At 27.7% G+C, this 19,353-nt stretch overlaps 1 protein-coding gene across 1 annotated transcript in view; it reads right to left on the minus strand.

Annotated features, from left to right (window-relative positions):
• LOC112598498 (A disintegrin and metalloproteinase with thrombospondin motifs adt-2-like) overlaps positions 1-19,353 on the minus strand; it is a 44,406-nt gene that overhangs the window by 17,184 nt on the left and 7,869 nt on the right. The window contains exons 3-10 of the mRNA XM_025344981.1: positions 16,376-16,515; positions 12,220-12,412; positions 11,952-12,099; positions 9,251-9,303; positions 8,945-9,121; positions 7,360-7,556; positions 6,511-6,560; positions 5,782-5,923 (exon numbers count right to left, since the gene is read on the minus strand). Of these exons, the coding sequence (XP_025200766.1) occupies positions 5,782-5,923; positions 6,511-6,560; positions 7,360-7,556; positions 8,945-9,121; positions 9,251-9,303; positions 11,952-12,099; positions 12,220-12,412; positions 16,376-16,515 (1,100 nt within the window). The remainder of the gene's footprint in view (positions 1-5,781; positions 5,924-6,510; positions 6,561-7,359; positions 7,557-8,944; positions 9,122-9,250; positions 9,304-11,951; positions 12,100-12,219; positions 12,413-16,375; positions 16,516-19,353) is intronic.

The following is a 19,353-nucleotide window of genomic DNA, read 5'->3' on the forward strand; positions in this document are numbered from 1 at the left end:
GCCCCCGTTAAGAACCACTGACCTATACTATATTATAGTCCAAAAATCTGTCCTTTATTAAGGCATGTTTATGAGCTCTGTTATAAGAAAGGTTTAACTGTAGCAATTATTTAGTTAGAAGATTTTTTCGCTAACTAATATAATCACAAATAGCAAATTAATCAGGCTGGACAGATAAATATTAATGAATATAAGTGCAGTTATCATTGTCAAAGTATAAAAACAAACTTATAAATAAAACTGAAAAAAATTTATAAAATTTTTAGAATTTATAAAACTTTGAATAGATATACGTTAACAAGTATTGTAAAATATTGATTTTATTCTTAATACAAAAGTTTTATTTCATAAGAATTTACAGCTCGCGATTAGGAACCGTTGTGTGTACACCGGTCTGTCGCACTTCGTCAGGTTTTATTTAATTCCGTTTTAAGAATTATTATTATTATTATTATTATTATTACTGTTATTATTTTAAATACTATTGACAGTAGTTAAGTTCTTACGCGCGGAACGCGATGTGACAGCATTGCATCTCCCCGTTTCGTAGTAATAGTTTTTTATTTTTCTTATTGCTTTAATATTGTTTTTATAAATCGAATAGTATTAACGAATAATTGTGTGTAATCTGTGAATTTATTTTCATTGCTATTTCTGTTAATATACGTATTCGCTATTATTCCGCATAGATTATATAATTATTTAAATCCTAACATTCGTTAATAACCATATGAGCCTCTACACGTTCAACAATGGACTACAAGGTTCATTATTATATTTGCAGCTGTTTTATAATTTGCGTTATTATTTAACTAAAGCTGTCATGTTTACGCTATGTGTAAATTTTCTTTTTTCCTTTACAAAATATTTTTTTTTTTTTATAGAAATATCATTTATTATTATAACGCTGTCGTTACCTACTGTTTTGTTATCTCACGCTAACTTATTTTGGCCTTCCTTATCGCTGCCACCTCGGCGGGTGTCTACGTCTATGCTGCATAATAATTACGCCGCACTCTACGTCTAAAAACATAAATTTAAATTTAACCATTACAGCAACAGCATAATTATACAGTCTGCTCATTTAAACAGTTTTAATTTTTACCAACAGAATAGTCTCTAAGTCGGTTGTCAAGTCAATACTGCCATGCAACATTCTCTGTTGGACAGTTGGACCCAGCCTCGCCAAAAAATCAAAGTAAATTAAAAAACCAATCCTTTATTAATGATTAAAATGTATCGCCAATAATAAACAACAAAACGTTATTTTTTACAACAAATTGCTTTGAAGTTTTATTTTAAGATGTACCAGTACACACGTCTTCATAGCATGATATTTTTCTAGATTCTCTCAATAAAAATCTTGACAGAGGGTATCAATATCGGTATCAAATCTCTCCTCCACCAATATTTGTAAAAGCTGTTATTAACTATGTACTGACCTTTGCACAAACCTTATTGAACTAATCAACATAGAAAATTTCTTTTGCAAATCCTCTACTGATCGCTTTAAAATAATGATATCAAACCCAGTATTATACAGAATACTGGTTGATTTTCTAGAGGAACAAAATACTGAATACGGAATTTCCCCCTGACCACACTCTCACAAAACTAATTAAATTGGAACTAACATTGCGCTTATTTGAGGTCAAACGGGTAATTAGTTTACTTCACAAAGTCAATAAAAACCAACAACCTTTTTTGTGGACCTCGAGCTAACTATTCAATCAAATGACATTATAAGCTATCATCTGACATTTACATCAAAATAAAAGTGAAATAACCTTACAAGTCTAAATCTATAAACCAATGTATTAATTATCAGAATTACGGGAAAACTAAATTTTATCGTTACTACCTAGTCCACTGTGTTTCCTTTGGTTAGGACGGTTCAAATTACTTGATGATACTTCAAAATGTATACTGGGCCTCGGTGACAGATATGAATGATAGTTTTCGAAAGTTAGAATTTTTCTCCTTCTCAACTTACTACTTGTTAATAAAGTGTTGTCCTCCAACTGTTATTTTCAGATGAAGATTGGTTTATCATATTTGGGTAAAGCTAAGATTAGTGCCTGTGTTTCACAGAAGGATGTCCTATCCTCAATATTATACAATATCTATGTTACCGATCAACCCAACCATTTTCTCCAAGCACAACAGTTGCTAAGTTTTCAGATAACAAGGTTATTATTTATATTCATAAGGATGTTTACACAGCTTCCCTTAATTGTCAAAACTACCTTGTTTTTATAGGTGCTTGGTATACATTTTGATATTTCAAAGTCAATCGATCAAAATCACACATATTCATTCTTTGCATTCCTCCCTGCTCTGTTGTTTTTCTAGATAATATTCAAATTCCTACCTCTCAATCAACTAAATACTTAGGTATAACTATTGACTGCCGGCTCACTTGGTCATACCACATCAAAATAAAAAGGCTTGCCTTAAATTAAATCCTCTGTTTAATTAAAACTCAAATTATTAACAACAAGTACGCTAAATTAAATACAAAACTTCTATTATATAAATTCCTGTTTAAGCCAATATGAACTTATGGTCTTAAACTCCAAGGAAATACTAAAAAATTAAACACTGACAAAATTCAAATTTTCTTAAATATTATCCTTTGTAAAATCACCAATTCCTCACCTTATGTTTTAAATTTAATATTATATAGCGATCTAACTATCCATAAAAAAACAGTAACATTTAAAAAAAAAAAATTCCATTCCTAACTTCCGTCTCATATTAAACCTTAACACTGTCACAATTCCTAGAAATTCCCCTATAAACCTAAAAAAAAGTTAGTTTTGTGGCCTAATTATTATTTAATGATTAACAGTTTTAATTAAAAATTTAAAAAAATAAAAATAACGCGTTAAGGTAGTGTTACTACTGAACAACTTATACAATCATGTTATTTATGTAAAAAAAATGAATTCTGTTATCATGCATTATTTTTGTTCCTAAGGAAACAGGTATAAACCTTTAAGTAAACAAAAAACAATTATTTTACAAAAACACGTAAATTAATATTTATGTTTTTACTTAAAATAACATAATATTATTATAATAAAAGCACATGAAATATTTTTTAATAGTAAGATAATTAAATTAAATGAATATTATACACTATAAGTATATAAATAAAGACGGAAAAAATGAATCAAAAATTAAAACTAAAAATGATTCAAACCCAGTATGAGTGTTAATTTTAGTGTTATTCATTAAAACATAGTTATTTACTTGTTGGGTAAAATAAAATAAAGTAATAAAAAAAAGGCTAATTGATTATATAATGATATAGGTACGCTTCTCAATTAAAGTTTTCTATTTTCATTGAATTTTTCAAAAACATTTAATATATGAAATATCAAACTATAAATATAGAAGTATAGTTTACAATATTAAATTATGTACACTGTACACATTATATTTTAATATAATCAATAATCTAACCTTCTGATCAGCATCCGATACAGTATCAGATAATATACGTTAAAAAAGAAAATTATAGCTGAGTTGATGTCTTACAAATGTATGTTCCCATGTCCAATACCAAATATAAAAACCTTTAATTTTTGATTCATTTCGCATTATCATCAATCCTAATTTTGCGTGATAATTTTGTTAGAAATTTGTTAACAGGAATGGTTGCGCATAAATGTATTCGTTTGCGGTAAGACTTCTTTCTGTATTAATGGTAAGTCATTAAAGACTGTCACGTTTAATATAATATTATACTTAGTCTACATATAAACAAAAATGAAAATATAAATTTTCTGTTAAAACGTTGTTGTGGAATGTTTATTAATAACGTGCCTAGAAGGACTGACAAAATATGATTCGATGATTAATTTCTTCCGACTAGTAAATCGACAAAAAAATATAATATTATATTACATTTTGGAAATACAGCATCGACATCGACGTGCTGTATTATTATTATTACTATCATCGTAATACTTTGTCATTCTGTTGATGTCAACGCAGTTGACGTAAGATGTTCTGAATACCGGCAAAAAATATGTCTGCAGATAATTACAATAATGTAGTACGGCGCATAAATGATTAATTTATAAATAAAATTATCGTTTACTGTTTAGCTAACTAATATATATTGAGATATTTTTTCCTTACTTCTTATGAGCTTCTACAGAGCTCATCTTTATCGTACTAATAAGCAAAAAATCTGCAGATATTGTAATATCTAACTTATATACTGTTAAAGTATACTATATTAAGCCTTGATTTGACACAAACCTGCACTTTTTCGGGTTCCTAGTGGTACTTTAAATGTAACTACTGCGCAGGACCACGGGTGGGTTTCGATAATTAAGGTCATCGTTTCGAACATCAAATAAACATTTGGACGTAACGTAAACATTCTGGTGTTGTTTTATAAAGCGGTAAGATCACAGCGAGACCCGCGAACGAAACGTTTGGAAAAATATCGACGAATATAATATAGCGAAATGACTAAAATAATATTATATAAATGTTGGTTACGCCACTCATAAAAAAAAAAATGTCTTTATAGAGGGGCGGAATTACGTCAATTTGGTGAACTTGAGCTGTGCTCATATATTATAGAAGATGTTACATAAAAAAATATCGACCAAATATTAAAGACTTACTGTGGTGTAATTTTGTCATACAAGTGGGAAGAAGGAGGATGACATTTTTATACATTTTACATATTATCACCCCTAAAAAAATATCGTGTATATCTTACACACTTCTCGATACAATTATTGTGATATGTATAAGAGAAGTACATGTATATAATATATATGAACACTTGCAAATAAATAAATATTATTTAAATATTCACGTACAATTGATAGAGTAATACATTATTCATCGTCGTTCAGCGATAAAATAATATATTCGACCACTTAGTAGCTTATTTTTATTTTTACCACAATGCAATATAACATATTTATACAATAGTATTATTTTAGTAATATAGGCACAGTTAACATAGAGAATTCTGTTTTTTATTTTCGTATTATTTCCATAAAATATACATGAGTAGTATTAAATAAGTACACGAAGGTGGTGTGCAAATATTTAAAAAAAAAAAAAAAATAGTTGAGAGAAATATGACACTCAAATTCCTCTCCCTTCGTAATTACACAACTAAAAACGTATAAATACGATAGACTTTTGTCACGACTAACGATGGGTGCTGTTGGTGCTTAACACCTTAAAAGAGGCCTCATCATTTCATAAGAGGACCCCCAAGACTTTGAAAGTAAATTAAGTTAATACATAATAACTTTGATCTGCACCTAGACTCCTAAATTTTTTGTTGCGTCTTTAAAATTTGACGTGGTAAAAAGTCGCGAGTTGTATAAAAGTATCGTCGACAACATGTGTTCATCGCCGCCTTTCAAGTGAACCTCAAAAACATTAAAGGCGAATCTTTAATATGATAAGGTATATGTTTTTAACAGTAATTAATTATTCACGGGACCTTAGGTCTTTGATGACGGGTAATGTACGTATACACCACTAAAGGTTAGTATTTTCTCTCATTTATTATCGTTGGATCGATGTGACGGAACACGATGAGAGTAATTACGATGACGACGTAAGCGGTACAAAATTATTAAATTTTCATTTAATCCATTTTATACTACTGAAAATTGTTTTCAACCGACACGTGAAACCGTACTTTTTTTGGGGGTTTTCGTTTCGTTTCGATCATACGTATAATAAAAATAATAAGGTAACATTTTTATCAAAAAAAAGTTTTAGTAAAAATACCTGTGGCCTATTTCGTGTGCTAATATGTATACGGAAGTAAAGCCCGCAGACGGGTACGGTTTTCCTAGAGCGTCTGTAGAGCCAAACTCTGCGATAATACATGAATATTTCTCCGAACAGATACCGCCTACAGTTGCCAGACCTGCGAATTAATAATATAACAATATTATTATATAAGCAAACGATTGAAATAAAAATAGTAGTTAATGTAATTTGCTCATAACTACAACTAAAATTATTTAATACTAAAATCATGCTAATAAATAAGTGTATTACTATTGTGGTTCAGCATTTGACCTGATGCATAATATTGGCATTTATGTAAATGAGAAAATTTAATTTTGTGTATATACAGGTCAGTGTGAGCTTTGATAAAGTCTTTAAAACTAACAAATACTTTAATTAATTTAATCATACTTTATCTCAAACAAATATGTGAATATGTCAGTTATGTTTTAAGATCGTACAGTTCAATAATTATTATAGGTTTATTTTTTATTTAACACATTAATAGTTAATACCTACTGAATTTACATTATTATATTTCAACTACTATACAGAAAAATTCAGATTAAATGTTGGGTCCAAAAAATTTCTTACATTTTAAAAAAATATGGAGAATAAAATACAGAACGGCTTTGATTTAGAAGAATGAAGAAATAGTTGGAGAAAAATGCATACATATACGAAAAGTAATAACCTGGTTATTTATAATATTATTTCACTCACCCATGGTGGAGCCACTCCAGCGTCCATTTTCCATTGCGTAAAAGTCTAAACTAAAAAACAAAGTTCATATTTATTTATAAATTTTTGTTACACTCATTTTTATTATGCGGTAGTCCTATTTGTTTTATGTAATGAACATATTATCATTGTATTTTACTATTTTGCTATACTATGCATACGAATATATTCGATTGAAATAGGAAATACTTAATCTAACAGAAATAATAATTATTTGTATGTATATACAGTATACACTTTAAGTAAGTGAACAAATATTTCGATATTATGTAACTATATGTATAGTTTCTGATAAAAAATTATGTCTAATTTATATTGTTGAGTGATCAATATTAAAAATTTCAAGTATTTTTCAAACTTATTGGAAAAAATAAACATTTTTACACAAAAGCAGTTTTTGAAAAAATTAATTTTATTCGATATAACTCAAAAATAAATAATCTTAAATATTGAAAATTACTTTTCTAAATGTTCATTTAAAATTTGATATATACAGTAAAATTTTAAATATTCTCTGACTGTTTTTAAGCTATTTATATTTTATAGACATGCGAAAGTATCAATTTAAAAAAAAAATAATTATTTCCGATAAAATATTGTTTACTTGTTCAAAAATCTAGAAAATATATAATATTTCTTACAAGTTATTTATATCCAAATTAAGAAATATCAAAAATACATAATTACAATACTATTTTAAAAGTGTTCAATATTAGAAATTTGATGAATTTTGTTATTTACTTATTTTTTTTTTTTTTTTTTTTAAGAAAATATGGATACCCACCATTTTATACGTTTATGAGTAAGCATATTTGATATAATTTTGTTTACCCCGAAATATAGAGTCCGATATCCCATTGTTCTTGTTTTCGATATTTCTTGTTGAATGCGCAAAACGAATCCAATAACAAACTTCTCTCGCCACCGTAATGTGGCAAGTCGGCAGGTTGTGTTTTAAATATTTCCAATTTTACCAAGACGATTTCAATTTTTTGTCCCAAACTCGGATGGTGGTACAGTACTTGAACCTGAAGATAAAATTAAAGTTATTTTATAAAACCTTTTCAAAAACAAAACGTAATCAAAATGTACATAATAACATACAATATTATTAATATCGCACTCGTGACATTTTGATGTCAAATTGTTGTTTTTCATAAAGTTTTATTGACGTGAATATTGTAATATTAAGTAAAATATTACAATGTCAATTCAAAAAAATAAAAAAAGTTTTTTATTCATAAAGAAATGCCATTTTAAGTTTTCTTTTTTTAAGATATCTGCTTATCCTAAAAGTGTATTATATTCAAACAAATAATTAAAAAAAAAAGAGTTAGGTTAATAATTTAAAACTTTTCTTTTGTCGTTTGAGTAAATGAATATAATAATTGTTAATTTAATTCCCTATTGAAATTATATACCGCCATGGTTTATTTTTATCGCTTCACTTTTTTTTTGTTTTAAGATATTTTGTACAAAACATGATTATTAAAGCTTAAACCAACAAACGGAATCGTTAATATTAAATATGAATAGCTGATAGACGTTATCATATTGATATTTTTTCATTTAACTTAACATTGTTTAATGAAAATACTAATAAGGTTTACTCCAGTCTTTATGAAAAAAAAAAACAAATGAAATTCTTTTAAAAACACTTAAATATACTAAAACAAAAAAGTTCCGACAAATAAACAATTTCGTTTACCTTTAGAAAGTTTTTATAACAAAATTTTTATAATTAAAAAAAAAAAAAAAAAAAAAATATTACAATAAGGAAAATATATCATGTTTATTAATATAATATATTTTTTTATTTAATAAATCGATTATAAAACGTTAATTAAATATCAGTATTTTGACAAATTTAAATATTTTATGGTTACATAAAATCTCCTATGTTAAATTAATAACAGTTACTAGTAAATATTAAAACAATATGTATTGATGTATGAAACTTCAATAGAAATTATGTGTACTTAACATTGTTTTTTATAACCAAAACCCTAAAAATAAAATTTATTTAGTAAAATAAAATAAAAATTTCAATGGTTTAACACAAAACCTAATTTTTTGATTTAAAAAAAAAGTTGAAACAAAAATGTAACCAATAAAACTTTTTTGAAGAAGCTCTGGTCATAATTGATAATTTTCGGTATTGATTTTAACTTTTTATGAGTTATTATATTAATATAAACGATTATGAGGTTAATTAATTTGATCAACCTGTTATAACATACAAGAAGTGAATAAATAAATATGTTTGTTATTAAAAATCAAGGTTTGGACTAATATGTCAATTATAATTATTGAAATTTATCGGTATCATCTACTAATGATACCATATAATATCATCATCGTATGTCCATGTCGTTAATGATGTTAAAATAAAATATATATATATATATATACTCACAGCATTGACGTAGGCAAGAATCATATCGACAAGGTGTTCGTCATCGTGTTTAAAATACTCCGAAAATGTTTTATACGCAGGTTCATCAAAATAGAGCGCTGTCTCCAATACGGGTATCGCCGTTGTTGTTGCCACCGCTGCCGCCGTTCCATCCTCGTCGTATTTTGTGTCATCTACCTACACGGAAAAATATTTAATTAAAATCCTGGGCGGAGTTAAACGCGAGCGGACGGACCGAAAAAGAGAAAACACGATGACAATACAACGACAAAAAAAAAAAAAAACCTCACTAATTTTTATACTCACAAAAAGGTCTGGTGACATGAAAGCATAGTTTTCGCCGGGCCTTTGCAATACATCTACAGACGAGAGAAAAAATAAATAAATACAATTCGTCAAGAGGAATATATTGTATTAAAGTCCTAAACGTCGTCAGCGCCGAAAGTAGAACGTGAATTATAGAACTTAAAGTTTTTTTTTTTCTTTTTTCTTGTTTATTTATTTTTTGTTTTCATGAACGTTTCGTGTCTTAAGCAGTCCTATCACGCCCCGCTGCTGTAGGTTTATGTAAGCTGCAGCCATAATATAATAATATAATAATATAACATATAGGTAGGTAGGTATATTAGAAACATATAAAAACTTATATTGTCACGACTTGGATGCTAGCTGCAAAGTATGGACGCTATTGGATTATAGTCTTTGAACGTTAACTTTTCACATAATTTTAGTTTATTATAAAATTGTTCGGTGTAATTCACGGTTGCAGTTGAATGCTAATCGAACAGTATTAAATTCACAAGTTTAACTGTCATACTCTCTACCTCATTAATTTAATTCTCTATATTGGTTTCAAAATTTAAAAACTTATAAACTTTACGTGTTATCTTTTCCTTTCATTCTTTCTGTTTAGCTATTAATTACGAGTACATAACAGTTGAGGTACAATAATTTATGCCAGTATATTGTTATTAAAAATAAAATTAAATAACAAATATCGGCAAGTAAAATTTTAAATTCACTATACTTTTCGGTGAGTGAGCAATTGTGTTTTGTTTTTGCAGGTGATAAACTGTAGTATTACAACGCACTTACGCAGAATAAAGGTATTATAATTGTTATATTCACCCAGTCGGGTAATAATATAATATTCTCTATATAGTTTTTGCACGCCTCGAATTTGAATTTGAGTCGTTTATGAGTGCATGTAAGATTCTAAGAAAACTGTAGGTACTTGGAACTTCTATAATTTGCGTAGGTATACAACATAACAATCTCGCCCCCTAAAATTTAATTAAAATATTTATTGAAGAGAAACACGTATAATCACATACATGCATGTTTTAGAAACTTTTGGAAATAAAAAATACAATACAATAAATTTAGATTATTATAATGATTATTTCGCACGATGTACGTATTTATATATTGATGCCCGATATATTATACTTATAAATTATTTAAAATCGACATAATAATATTTCTCAGGCTAAAATTCCAGTAAAAGTATGGTTACGACAATTTTATTCCGTTATAGTTTTGATGACGTTAAAATTACTTTTATATTTCGTTTAGCGTATGTATTTAGATACATTTCAGAATAGTTACGCATGAAATATGTTTTTTTAACGTAATTCGTGAACATTACATGCTATATAAATATTAAAAAGTTTTCCACTACGCACTATATGTGTATTGTGTATGATATATACATATGTCGAAAACTTAACATCGATTCGATTTTTATATTCAAAAAGTTGCCAAAAATATGTGCAGTAGGCTAAGTCCCATCTTATTTGTTTGTGTGCTCCCAAATTTACGAACCTCTTTACTACAGCTGTACGATATTAACACTATATTAATTTATTGCCACCCCCCGTGTTATAGATCGTTAAGACTTATACATATTTTATACTTCACATTTAACTTAATCTGATCAATTATAAGTAATAATATATTTTTAACGTTTGCTAAAATATAAACACGTACACAAGTGATAAATTGTCTGATACTTGGTTATATTTTTTTAAACGATCCATGAATATAAATTTTGAATTATTGGATTTAAGAAATTTAAGAAATTGATAATGAAAAAAACAATAAGTTAGACTCAAGCCTATTAATTCTGTAAAATTCTGTTTCACGATTATTTTTGTATAGTTTTGTAGATAATTGTCATATAATATTGATACTCGCAACTATTACGCTTTTACTTTCATCGTGTTATAGGCATGCGCTGTACGGGGTGAGCAAGGTACACAGTACAAATCTTAAAAACTTTTCTAAATATCTTAAATTTTTGATATATTTACAAATATAATTATCTGTGTATAATGTATATGTATAAAAATAATAAATTAATTTAAAAATTACTTGAAAATTTTGATGAAAATTTCAAATTGTTCTTAGAAATACCAGAAAATTGCAGAAAATGGTGTATGAACGATGTTAAAAAATATACTAAGTGCTTTTAACAATACCAATGACAGGTGAATTTCCCATCTTGTTCGTATTAGTTCACAGAGCAAGATACACCCGATTTACCCGTTTTACCCGTTAACTGAAGTTCAATACAACTGTGATAAGTCTATGCAGTGCTGTGTTTTTTTTCACGGGTAAATTTGGGTTCTATGTGATTCAAACTAAAAAAATACTTAAACTTTAATCAACGAACAAGGCTAAACAAGTATAGACACGAGGTACTTAATGAGTACTGGTGAAATCGAAAATTAGATCTATTCTTGTTTTGTGTATAATAGGTATTCTATACTAAATATAATATCAATATATGTATATTAAATTTGTATATGACAGCTAATAATATGCATTATAATGAAATAAATACATTTTTTATAAATACGAACAAGGTTTTTTATATTTTTAAATCTTTTCTAAGAAAAAAATATTTTTACATATACAATACGATGTTTATTAAGAAGAAAACAAAGGGGACTATGGAAGATAATACTCCGTTGTTACTAATTGTATCGATAGATGGTGTACTCACCAAATCCGTCGGTCCACGTGTGATTGATCGTCGGCGCTCGTTTTAAAATGAACGCATTCTTACTATCGTCGTCGCAACGATATCGACACAGCCCAGTACTTATGGACTGCAATTCATATGTGACGTCCGGTAGGAACACAATACCATTCTATAAATTATAATTGAATTAGTACGATTTATTAATATATATTAACGATTTTTAAATTATTATAGAATTTTTTTATAATTACTTTGCAGGTCATAAATAGTGTTCGCACACGGTACTTACTTTGGAGCTACCTGGACAGTAAGTAAACGCTGCAGTTACATCCCCGTCGCCAATGCGACTTATTCGGTGCATATAATGACATCGTCTCGGCGATTTTTCTTCGTATGTTACCAACTCCGAGTCATCTCGTATTTTCCACACGAAATTTTCACCGATCAAACGGTCGTTGGGTTCCAAGAACAACTTCACCGATCTACATGTATAATATGTGCACAATAGATAAAATAGGCGAAATACACAATTTTTATCATATTTTATGTTAATTAGATAAAAAAAATAAAATAAAATATTACAATTATTTTTAGTTATTCAAACAAATTTTTCAAAAATATACTAGCCATAAGAAAATGCATAGGCCGTTGCAGTTAAATTTGATACAAAAACAAAATAATGTTTTCAATAATATATAAATTTCTCATTGTTTGATACCGTTATATCAATCAATGAAACTGAGTTATAAGTTATAACTATATTTTGAAGGTATAGTATGAACAGGAAAAGTATATCCATATATTTGGAAGGCTGTTGTATGCACCATAGTATTAAAAATATTGTGTTAACAACATTTTCCTTACATACACAAATTTAAAGTTTTATGGTGCACGTAAAATCGAGAAATTTTAATAAAACAGTGCTACCTATTTTTATTAGTTGAATAACTTGAGAAAGCAGCTAATAAAATAGTGATGTTCTTCAGACTCAAGCAAGGAGAATATCATTGTTTTCATAGATTATTGCAAATGTTAAATTCTTATTTCGTTAATTGGCGTATAGGTAGGTTTAATAATGTATAATTTATATGGTAGGTTTGCAATCTGTGTGTATATCTGAGAGAGAGAGAGAGAGAGAGAGAGAGAGAGAAAGATAAGATGTTTCGTTCTTTTCAATATCTGTTTGTCGATGTTTAGTTAGTATTTACTCAAACGATATATTACCGCGGCGGCGGAATCGTACCGTAGTGGATTTAAAAACGTCGCGGGACAAAGTGTACTGCCGCAGAAAGCCACTCTCAAATGGTCAAATTGAGTATAAAAGAAAAAGAGAATATTTCTCAAGACGGACTCGAAAAATCTCCTCTCGAGATAAAAAAAAAAAAAGTTTTATTATACAGAACGCGATCAAAGTGACTCAAACTTATACATATATGTATGTAAGTACGACGATTCGCGGTTTTACGGGTGGCAAGGCAAAGAAAGAGTAAAATAAAAAAAGATCGTGACTAAGATGGAAATGTTTAGATAGGCGAATGAGGCCAATATATATATATATACAAGTCTCAGTAACAAGGAGTATGTATATATTGATATATATACAAAAGAATTTATTTATGTTGTAAACATTGGTTCAATATAAAAGTGGATACATTAAGATAGTGTAATAATAATGAGGCACACGAGACGACGATTTAATACGCTTACGACGACTGGTATAGACATAATGATGAAATGTGTAAAAAATTAAAAAAACAAATATTAAATACTAATTATTATCATTAAAAAGAATACGTCGAGAATAATGCGTACTGCTCGACCAAATTATATAATTTGACAGCGAAAAATGTTAAACGATCACAGACTTGAGTGACGAAGACGATAACGTTCCAAAGGAAAAATCATTATAGTAGGTACCCACTTTTTGCTAAACTTATAATATCTAAATCAGCATTTAAAATATTTACATCATTATTATTATTATAGGTAGTACGCCTACGACATCAAACCTATATAAATACACACAAACATAATATATTATATAGATCGAAGGGATGATATTGATGTTTTTTAATCTTGGGTATTCCGTCGCATATTCGGGAGTAAAAACCCTATCTATTTATGACGGGCTAGCCATAAAACTGGACCCCTTGTCCAATTTCGGGAGGGCGGAATAAAAATCTACGATGAATAAATATAAATGTTTTTCCTCTTATAAATATATATATATTTAAATATATACATCGAAATGGGTCAATTTCATACACTGATACCTCTGAAATGGGTACTTTATCCTCACCGCATCGCTGTTAATATTTTTTCAATCCGTAACACTATTTTATAGTTGGTCTTCTTATAAATGAATATTAAAAAACTAAAAAATTGGTTGCGGTTATATTTAAAATATCAAAAAAAAATTAAGTGATCGTATTTCAGGGTATTCGCTATCTCTAATATCGAACGCGCTCTGCAGTCGTGTTTACTCGGTATAAAACGATTTATTATAGTACAATTTGATAAAAAAAAACTGATTTGATTTTTAATTATACCCTGATTTGAAATTTGTTATTGATTACAGCATAATATAATATGTATTAACAAGAAAGAAAATCGAATTTTTCTCAAGACTTTGGGAAATGATGTCTAATGTTACTTCTGAGTTTAAATATTCTAAACGAATATAAAATAGTGTATTCAATAAAATATAAATGCGTCAAGTTTTGAAGAATAGAGTTGCATATTGTTGACTTGGGGGTTATACGCTATTATGGTGGCTGTCACTGCCACTCCTGATGAAGGCATAAATAAGATTTATTTAATAGTACATTGGTTCGATATTGAATGTATTTATGTATAAAAGGAAATTTCAAAAAAAAAAAAAAAACATTTATTTTTATTTTTTTTATGATAATTGATAAAAAATATGTTCGATAAAAATCGCAATTTAAAATATAAAACCCATGCAACAAAACATATCGTACATGAAACGCATACAGTACTTACAAAACAGTATAAGTATATAAAATGTTACGGAAAGGGTTTAATGTTTTTTTGTCATAATTCATAATATTAATATTATTAAATTTAAAAAAAAATAAAAAATAATTAAGAATTGATTAATTAAACGAGTCTTACGTGAAAAAAGTTACCGCAAACGGTAGCAAAACATATCGCACGAATGTATCCATGGTAAACTTGAGTTAGGAGTTTGGTATAGAAATATCATTGTTGTACCTCTTTCTCTCTATCTTTATATTTCTGCGGTTTAAGCAAAAAAAAAAAAAAATGTCATCGATTAAAGAACCGCAGACTGCGTTTGCGAATGCTCATATATAGTGACGTTGTCATATACAGAATGATTTTCAGTTTTCAACACTTTCGAATAAAATCATTTTCAAGCTAAATTAAGTGCCCTGATACAGCACCCATACAGGAAAGTTTTACTAAACGAATCTAATATTTTATCTCTTTCGTCAGCAATAATAATATGTTCAACAAAATACTGAATACTTTTTAACAACAATCTATGCATTTCTATAAGACGCAGAAAATATTTATGAAAATGGTTTACATCGATTCGATAAATTATGTCTTATTCGTAGAAACGTTTGGAGCTATAGACGATCGAAATAAACAGTAGATTCAGCAAATAAGAGATACAATTATATCATACCTATGTATGATACTAAGTATTATTATTTTGTTTTTTGGCAATTAAGTTTATACACCTACTTTTGGTTTTAGAAACGCGATTAAAAACTTGTGTTAATGCTGTTCAATAATAGCAAAATACATAGCATTTTATAATATTATATACGATGGGGTGAATATAGTAGAATACGAATTGCGTAAAATGTATTTTTAAGAGGTGAAAGAAATCGTCTGAGAAAAAGAGCTGGTTGCTGAATAAAATAAATCACTCTTTGATGTACACACGTATCTCTACGTAATATAACGTACTTAATCATTAGTTCCAGTACTTTGAATCCGTCTCCGACGTTTTTCCCTCGTATGCTGCACAACGCTCGACGATGCAACAACACACGTACGCACATCATTTAAACACGGTAAGTACATATTATTATTATTATGTATACTTTGTAGAGAAATTTTCCGTTCTTATGATTTTTATTCATTATAATTCATTTCCTGATATTTGTGCGAACCTAGGGTCCTTTCGCGTAGGAACCATTAAGGTTGTGGTCCTAGAATGTATTTAGCACCTATAGTTTTGAATTCAGCCACTTCATAATTTATTTTTTGTTTAGAAAAAATAAATATTGAAAAATCATTTTCGCGTATTATATTAAATTTGTAAAGCAAGATTGAATTATAAAAATGTTTACTTTTCCGTGGATAAGTCTGATGAAATATTGATTGGTCATTACATTATGTTTATTGTTAAAAAAAAATAAAATCGCCGGACGTAATAATAATATATATACCTGCCAAAAGCAAAAAACGTGCAATCCGGTTGGTCCGCGGGATCGGACAACGTGACTACCTCGTACTCAGGTGCATCCGCCGGATTGGACACTCCGAAGTAATAGTTCAGCTCATCTATTGTCATCGCATCGTGTAAGCCCTGCGTGTGTGAAAACAAAAACAAAAACAAACATAAAATATATAAACTTGTTAGTATTCCACGAGCGTAGTGTACGAATTGTCACTTTTTCATTAGTGCTAGTATAGTCATATAAAGCCTAGGACTTAAACGAATATAATAATAATTATAGCTAGATCAAAAACATTCAAAACATTTTTCATAATCATTGTATTGTAGCCTTAGATTTTTCCAATTATTTCCACCTCTCTCAATTTATATAATATATTATGAATTATCAATGATTCAGATGGTAACTCAAATAAATCATCGTTCTTTAAATTTACCATCACCGCAATCTCAAAATTTAATTTCAAATTAGAAATTATCAACTTAAACAATTTTTGGAATTTTTGTAAGTAACTCTGTAAAAAAAGACTAACTTAAATTTTTTTCTTATAAATATTTTACGTCAAAAAAGCAATTTTTTTTTTAGGCCCTTATAAATGGAACTTTATGAAATTTTTAAAATAACTTATTATTAGAATTTGTGTCCTATTTTCCAAGGTTTACCTCAAAGCTTTAGCAAAAAAAAAAAAAGAATTACTGTTTATTTCTTTTGTTAAATTAATAATTTATTGTTTTTTTAAAATAAATATAAACAAATCAATAATTATTATATTATATCAATAATTATCGTAAAATGTATAACATTATTATTGTTTATATAAATCATGTTCTTATTTACATAAGTAAAAAAAAAAAAAAATAGTAGGACATTATAATATAATATAATTAAAACATGGCAATTAAATAAAAAAAATCACATTTTTCTCAGAACAAAAAGAAATGTTTTATTATTTTAGAAATAATAAGGTTTATGAAAAATTAAAATTCGCTTTGCTGTTATAAGCTGTTACATATCGAAATTATAGTACAATAACAAAATAATAATAATATCATCAAGCCCCACGTGTGTATGTAAGTGAAATCATGAAATAAAATAAAATGTTCTAAACTATAAAAGTCGAAACAATCTTTTAAAAATATAACTCGCTTTAGCTGGCTTTTACATTTTTGTATGTCTTATTAATTTTACATCGAAGACTTTGCAGCGAGTCGACTGTGTATACATAATTTACGAGTAGAAAACTCTAATAAAAAAACAATCGAATTTGAGTTAGAAGGAGCATGTTGCAATATAACAATATATGCATTAGCGGAACTAAAGGGTTGCTCAGGGGACTTGTGCACCACTAAAAAGTAATAGCTTTTTACTATATTTTTTTGATTAATTTGAAGTAAATATTGTATATTGAGGAATATGTTAGGTTATAGACATTTAAGGATCGCATTTTTGCTTACGTATTTAGAATAATAACAGTAATAATAATTTTATGTTATTATTGGTTACTTGCGTAGACGCGTAGTTACGTTTCAATCGTTTCAGAATCGTATTGTTAATATTGATACTGTTATACATCAGTTTTATAAACTTCACGATTCCGGACTCAAACTATATAGGAACTTACTGATCACCATACTTATATGTTTTTACCGTATCATGACGTAAGTAATATCGTATAGTTTCGTTAATTTTAATTGTTGTTCGCTATCCTAATTTTTATTTTATAACTGTATATATTTCGTACCTATAATTTGTACATCGTACCGTGGTGCAAATCGCAATTTATTTATTTGGTATTTAATTTATTGTTGACTATCCGTCAGCTTCGCGTTTGTGCCACATAACAGTACTTGAAACAGTAGGTATTATTAATTTTGTTCATCAGTACTCAAAAAGCAACATTTTAATGGATCCAGTAATAAAATAGGTAATTAATAATCGTAATAATAGCTTTACCTATTTTAAATCAGACGAGTAAAGATCCCCACATATTGCAGTACCTAGTATCTGTGGAAATAAACGAAGTCTGATATAATTTATCATCACCACAGTACCACAAAAAGGTAACAGAGTTTTAGTGCCACCACTGTAGTGTATGGAAACTTTAACATATGTATAGCTTAATAGATTTAATGCTAATTAAAGCAGATGAACCAGGCATGAACTGGTTATCTTTTCCAGTAAATATAATTGGTATAAGTTATTGTATGTTTTGTGTGAGTTTGGTTTATACATAGAAACCTAATTGTTTAATATTTTATATTTATCATTATTATGATTTTGAAATATAAATAGATATTTTGATAAAAAGAAGTATAGAATAAAAAAGGAATGTTTTTATCAGAGTTTGAAAGAAATTTTGGACGAGGAAAACGGGAAAAAAAGAAAACCACGATAACGATACTGATTATTAATTATAGTATAATGATAAATACCTATTATATTATATACATTTAAAAAAATAAGTTAAAACATTAAAATAAAATACAATTTTTAGAAAAATCCGATTCTCCTACAAGAGTTGGCAATCATTTTATTATTCCATTTTAATAATCAAGTAAAAGTATTACTCTTAATCAAGGCTTTAGTTTATTGAATTCAAATTTGATCTCTAGTGAACCAAATGTATCTAATAATCAAAAAACCCAAGTGATTGCAGGCTGCAGCATGTCATGTGTATGTTATCATTATATATCAAATGTAAAATAAGTTATTTTAAATTAGGTTATGTATTATTTGAAGATGTAATTAATACACGTCTTAATGATATTGATGAACATTTTCACTTGCCCCAAACATATATGAGTCGATTATCTAGTTGTATTATATATCTATGAATAAAACTTTATTATATACTATGATTTATATTATTTTTTATTTCTAAAAATAAAATTGATTATAACTTGCATATAGTTTAATTTTAATGATCACGGTTAACAACTTGAGATACCATACTCAATGACGGTTTCTGA

The sequence above is a fragment of the Melanaphis sacchari genome, unplaced genomic scaffold, assembly GCF_002803265.2.
Source record: "Melanaphis sacchari strain LSU unplaced genomic scaffold, SCAv2.0 Contig48_pilon_pilon, whole genome shotgun sequence".
NCBI classification, from domain to species: Eukaryota; Metazoa; Arthropoda; class Insecta; order Hemiptera; family Aphididae; genus Melanaphis; species Melanaphis sacchari.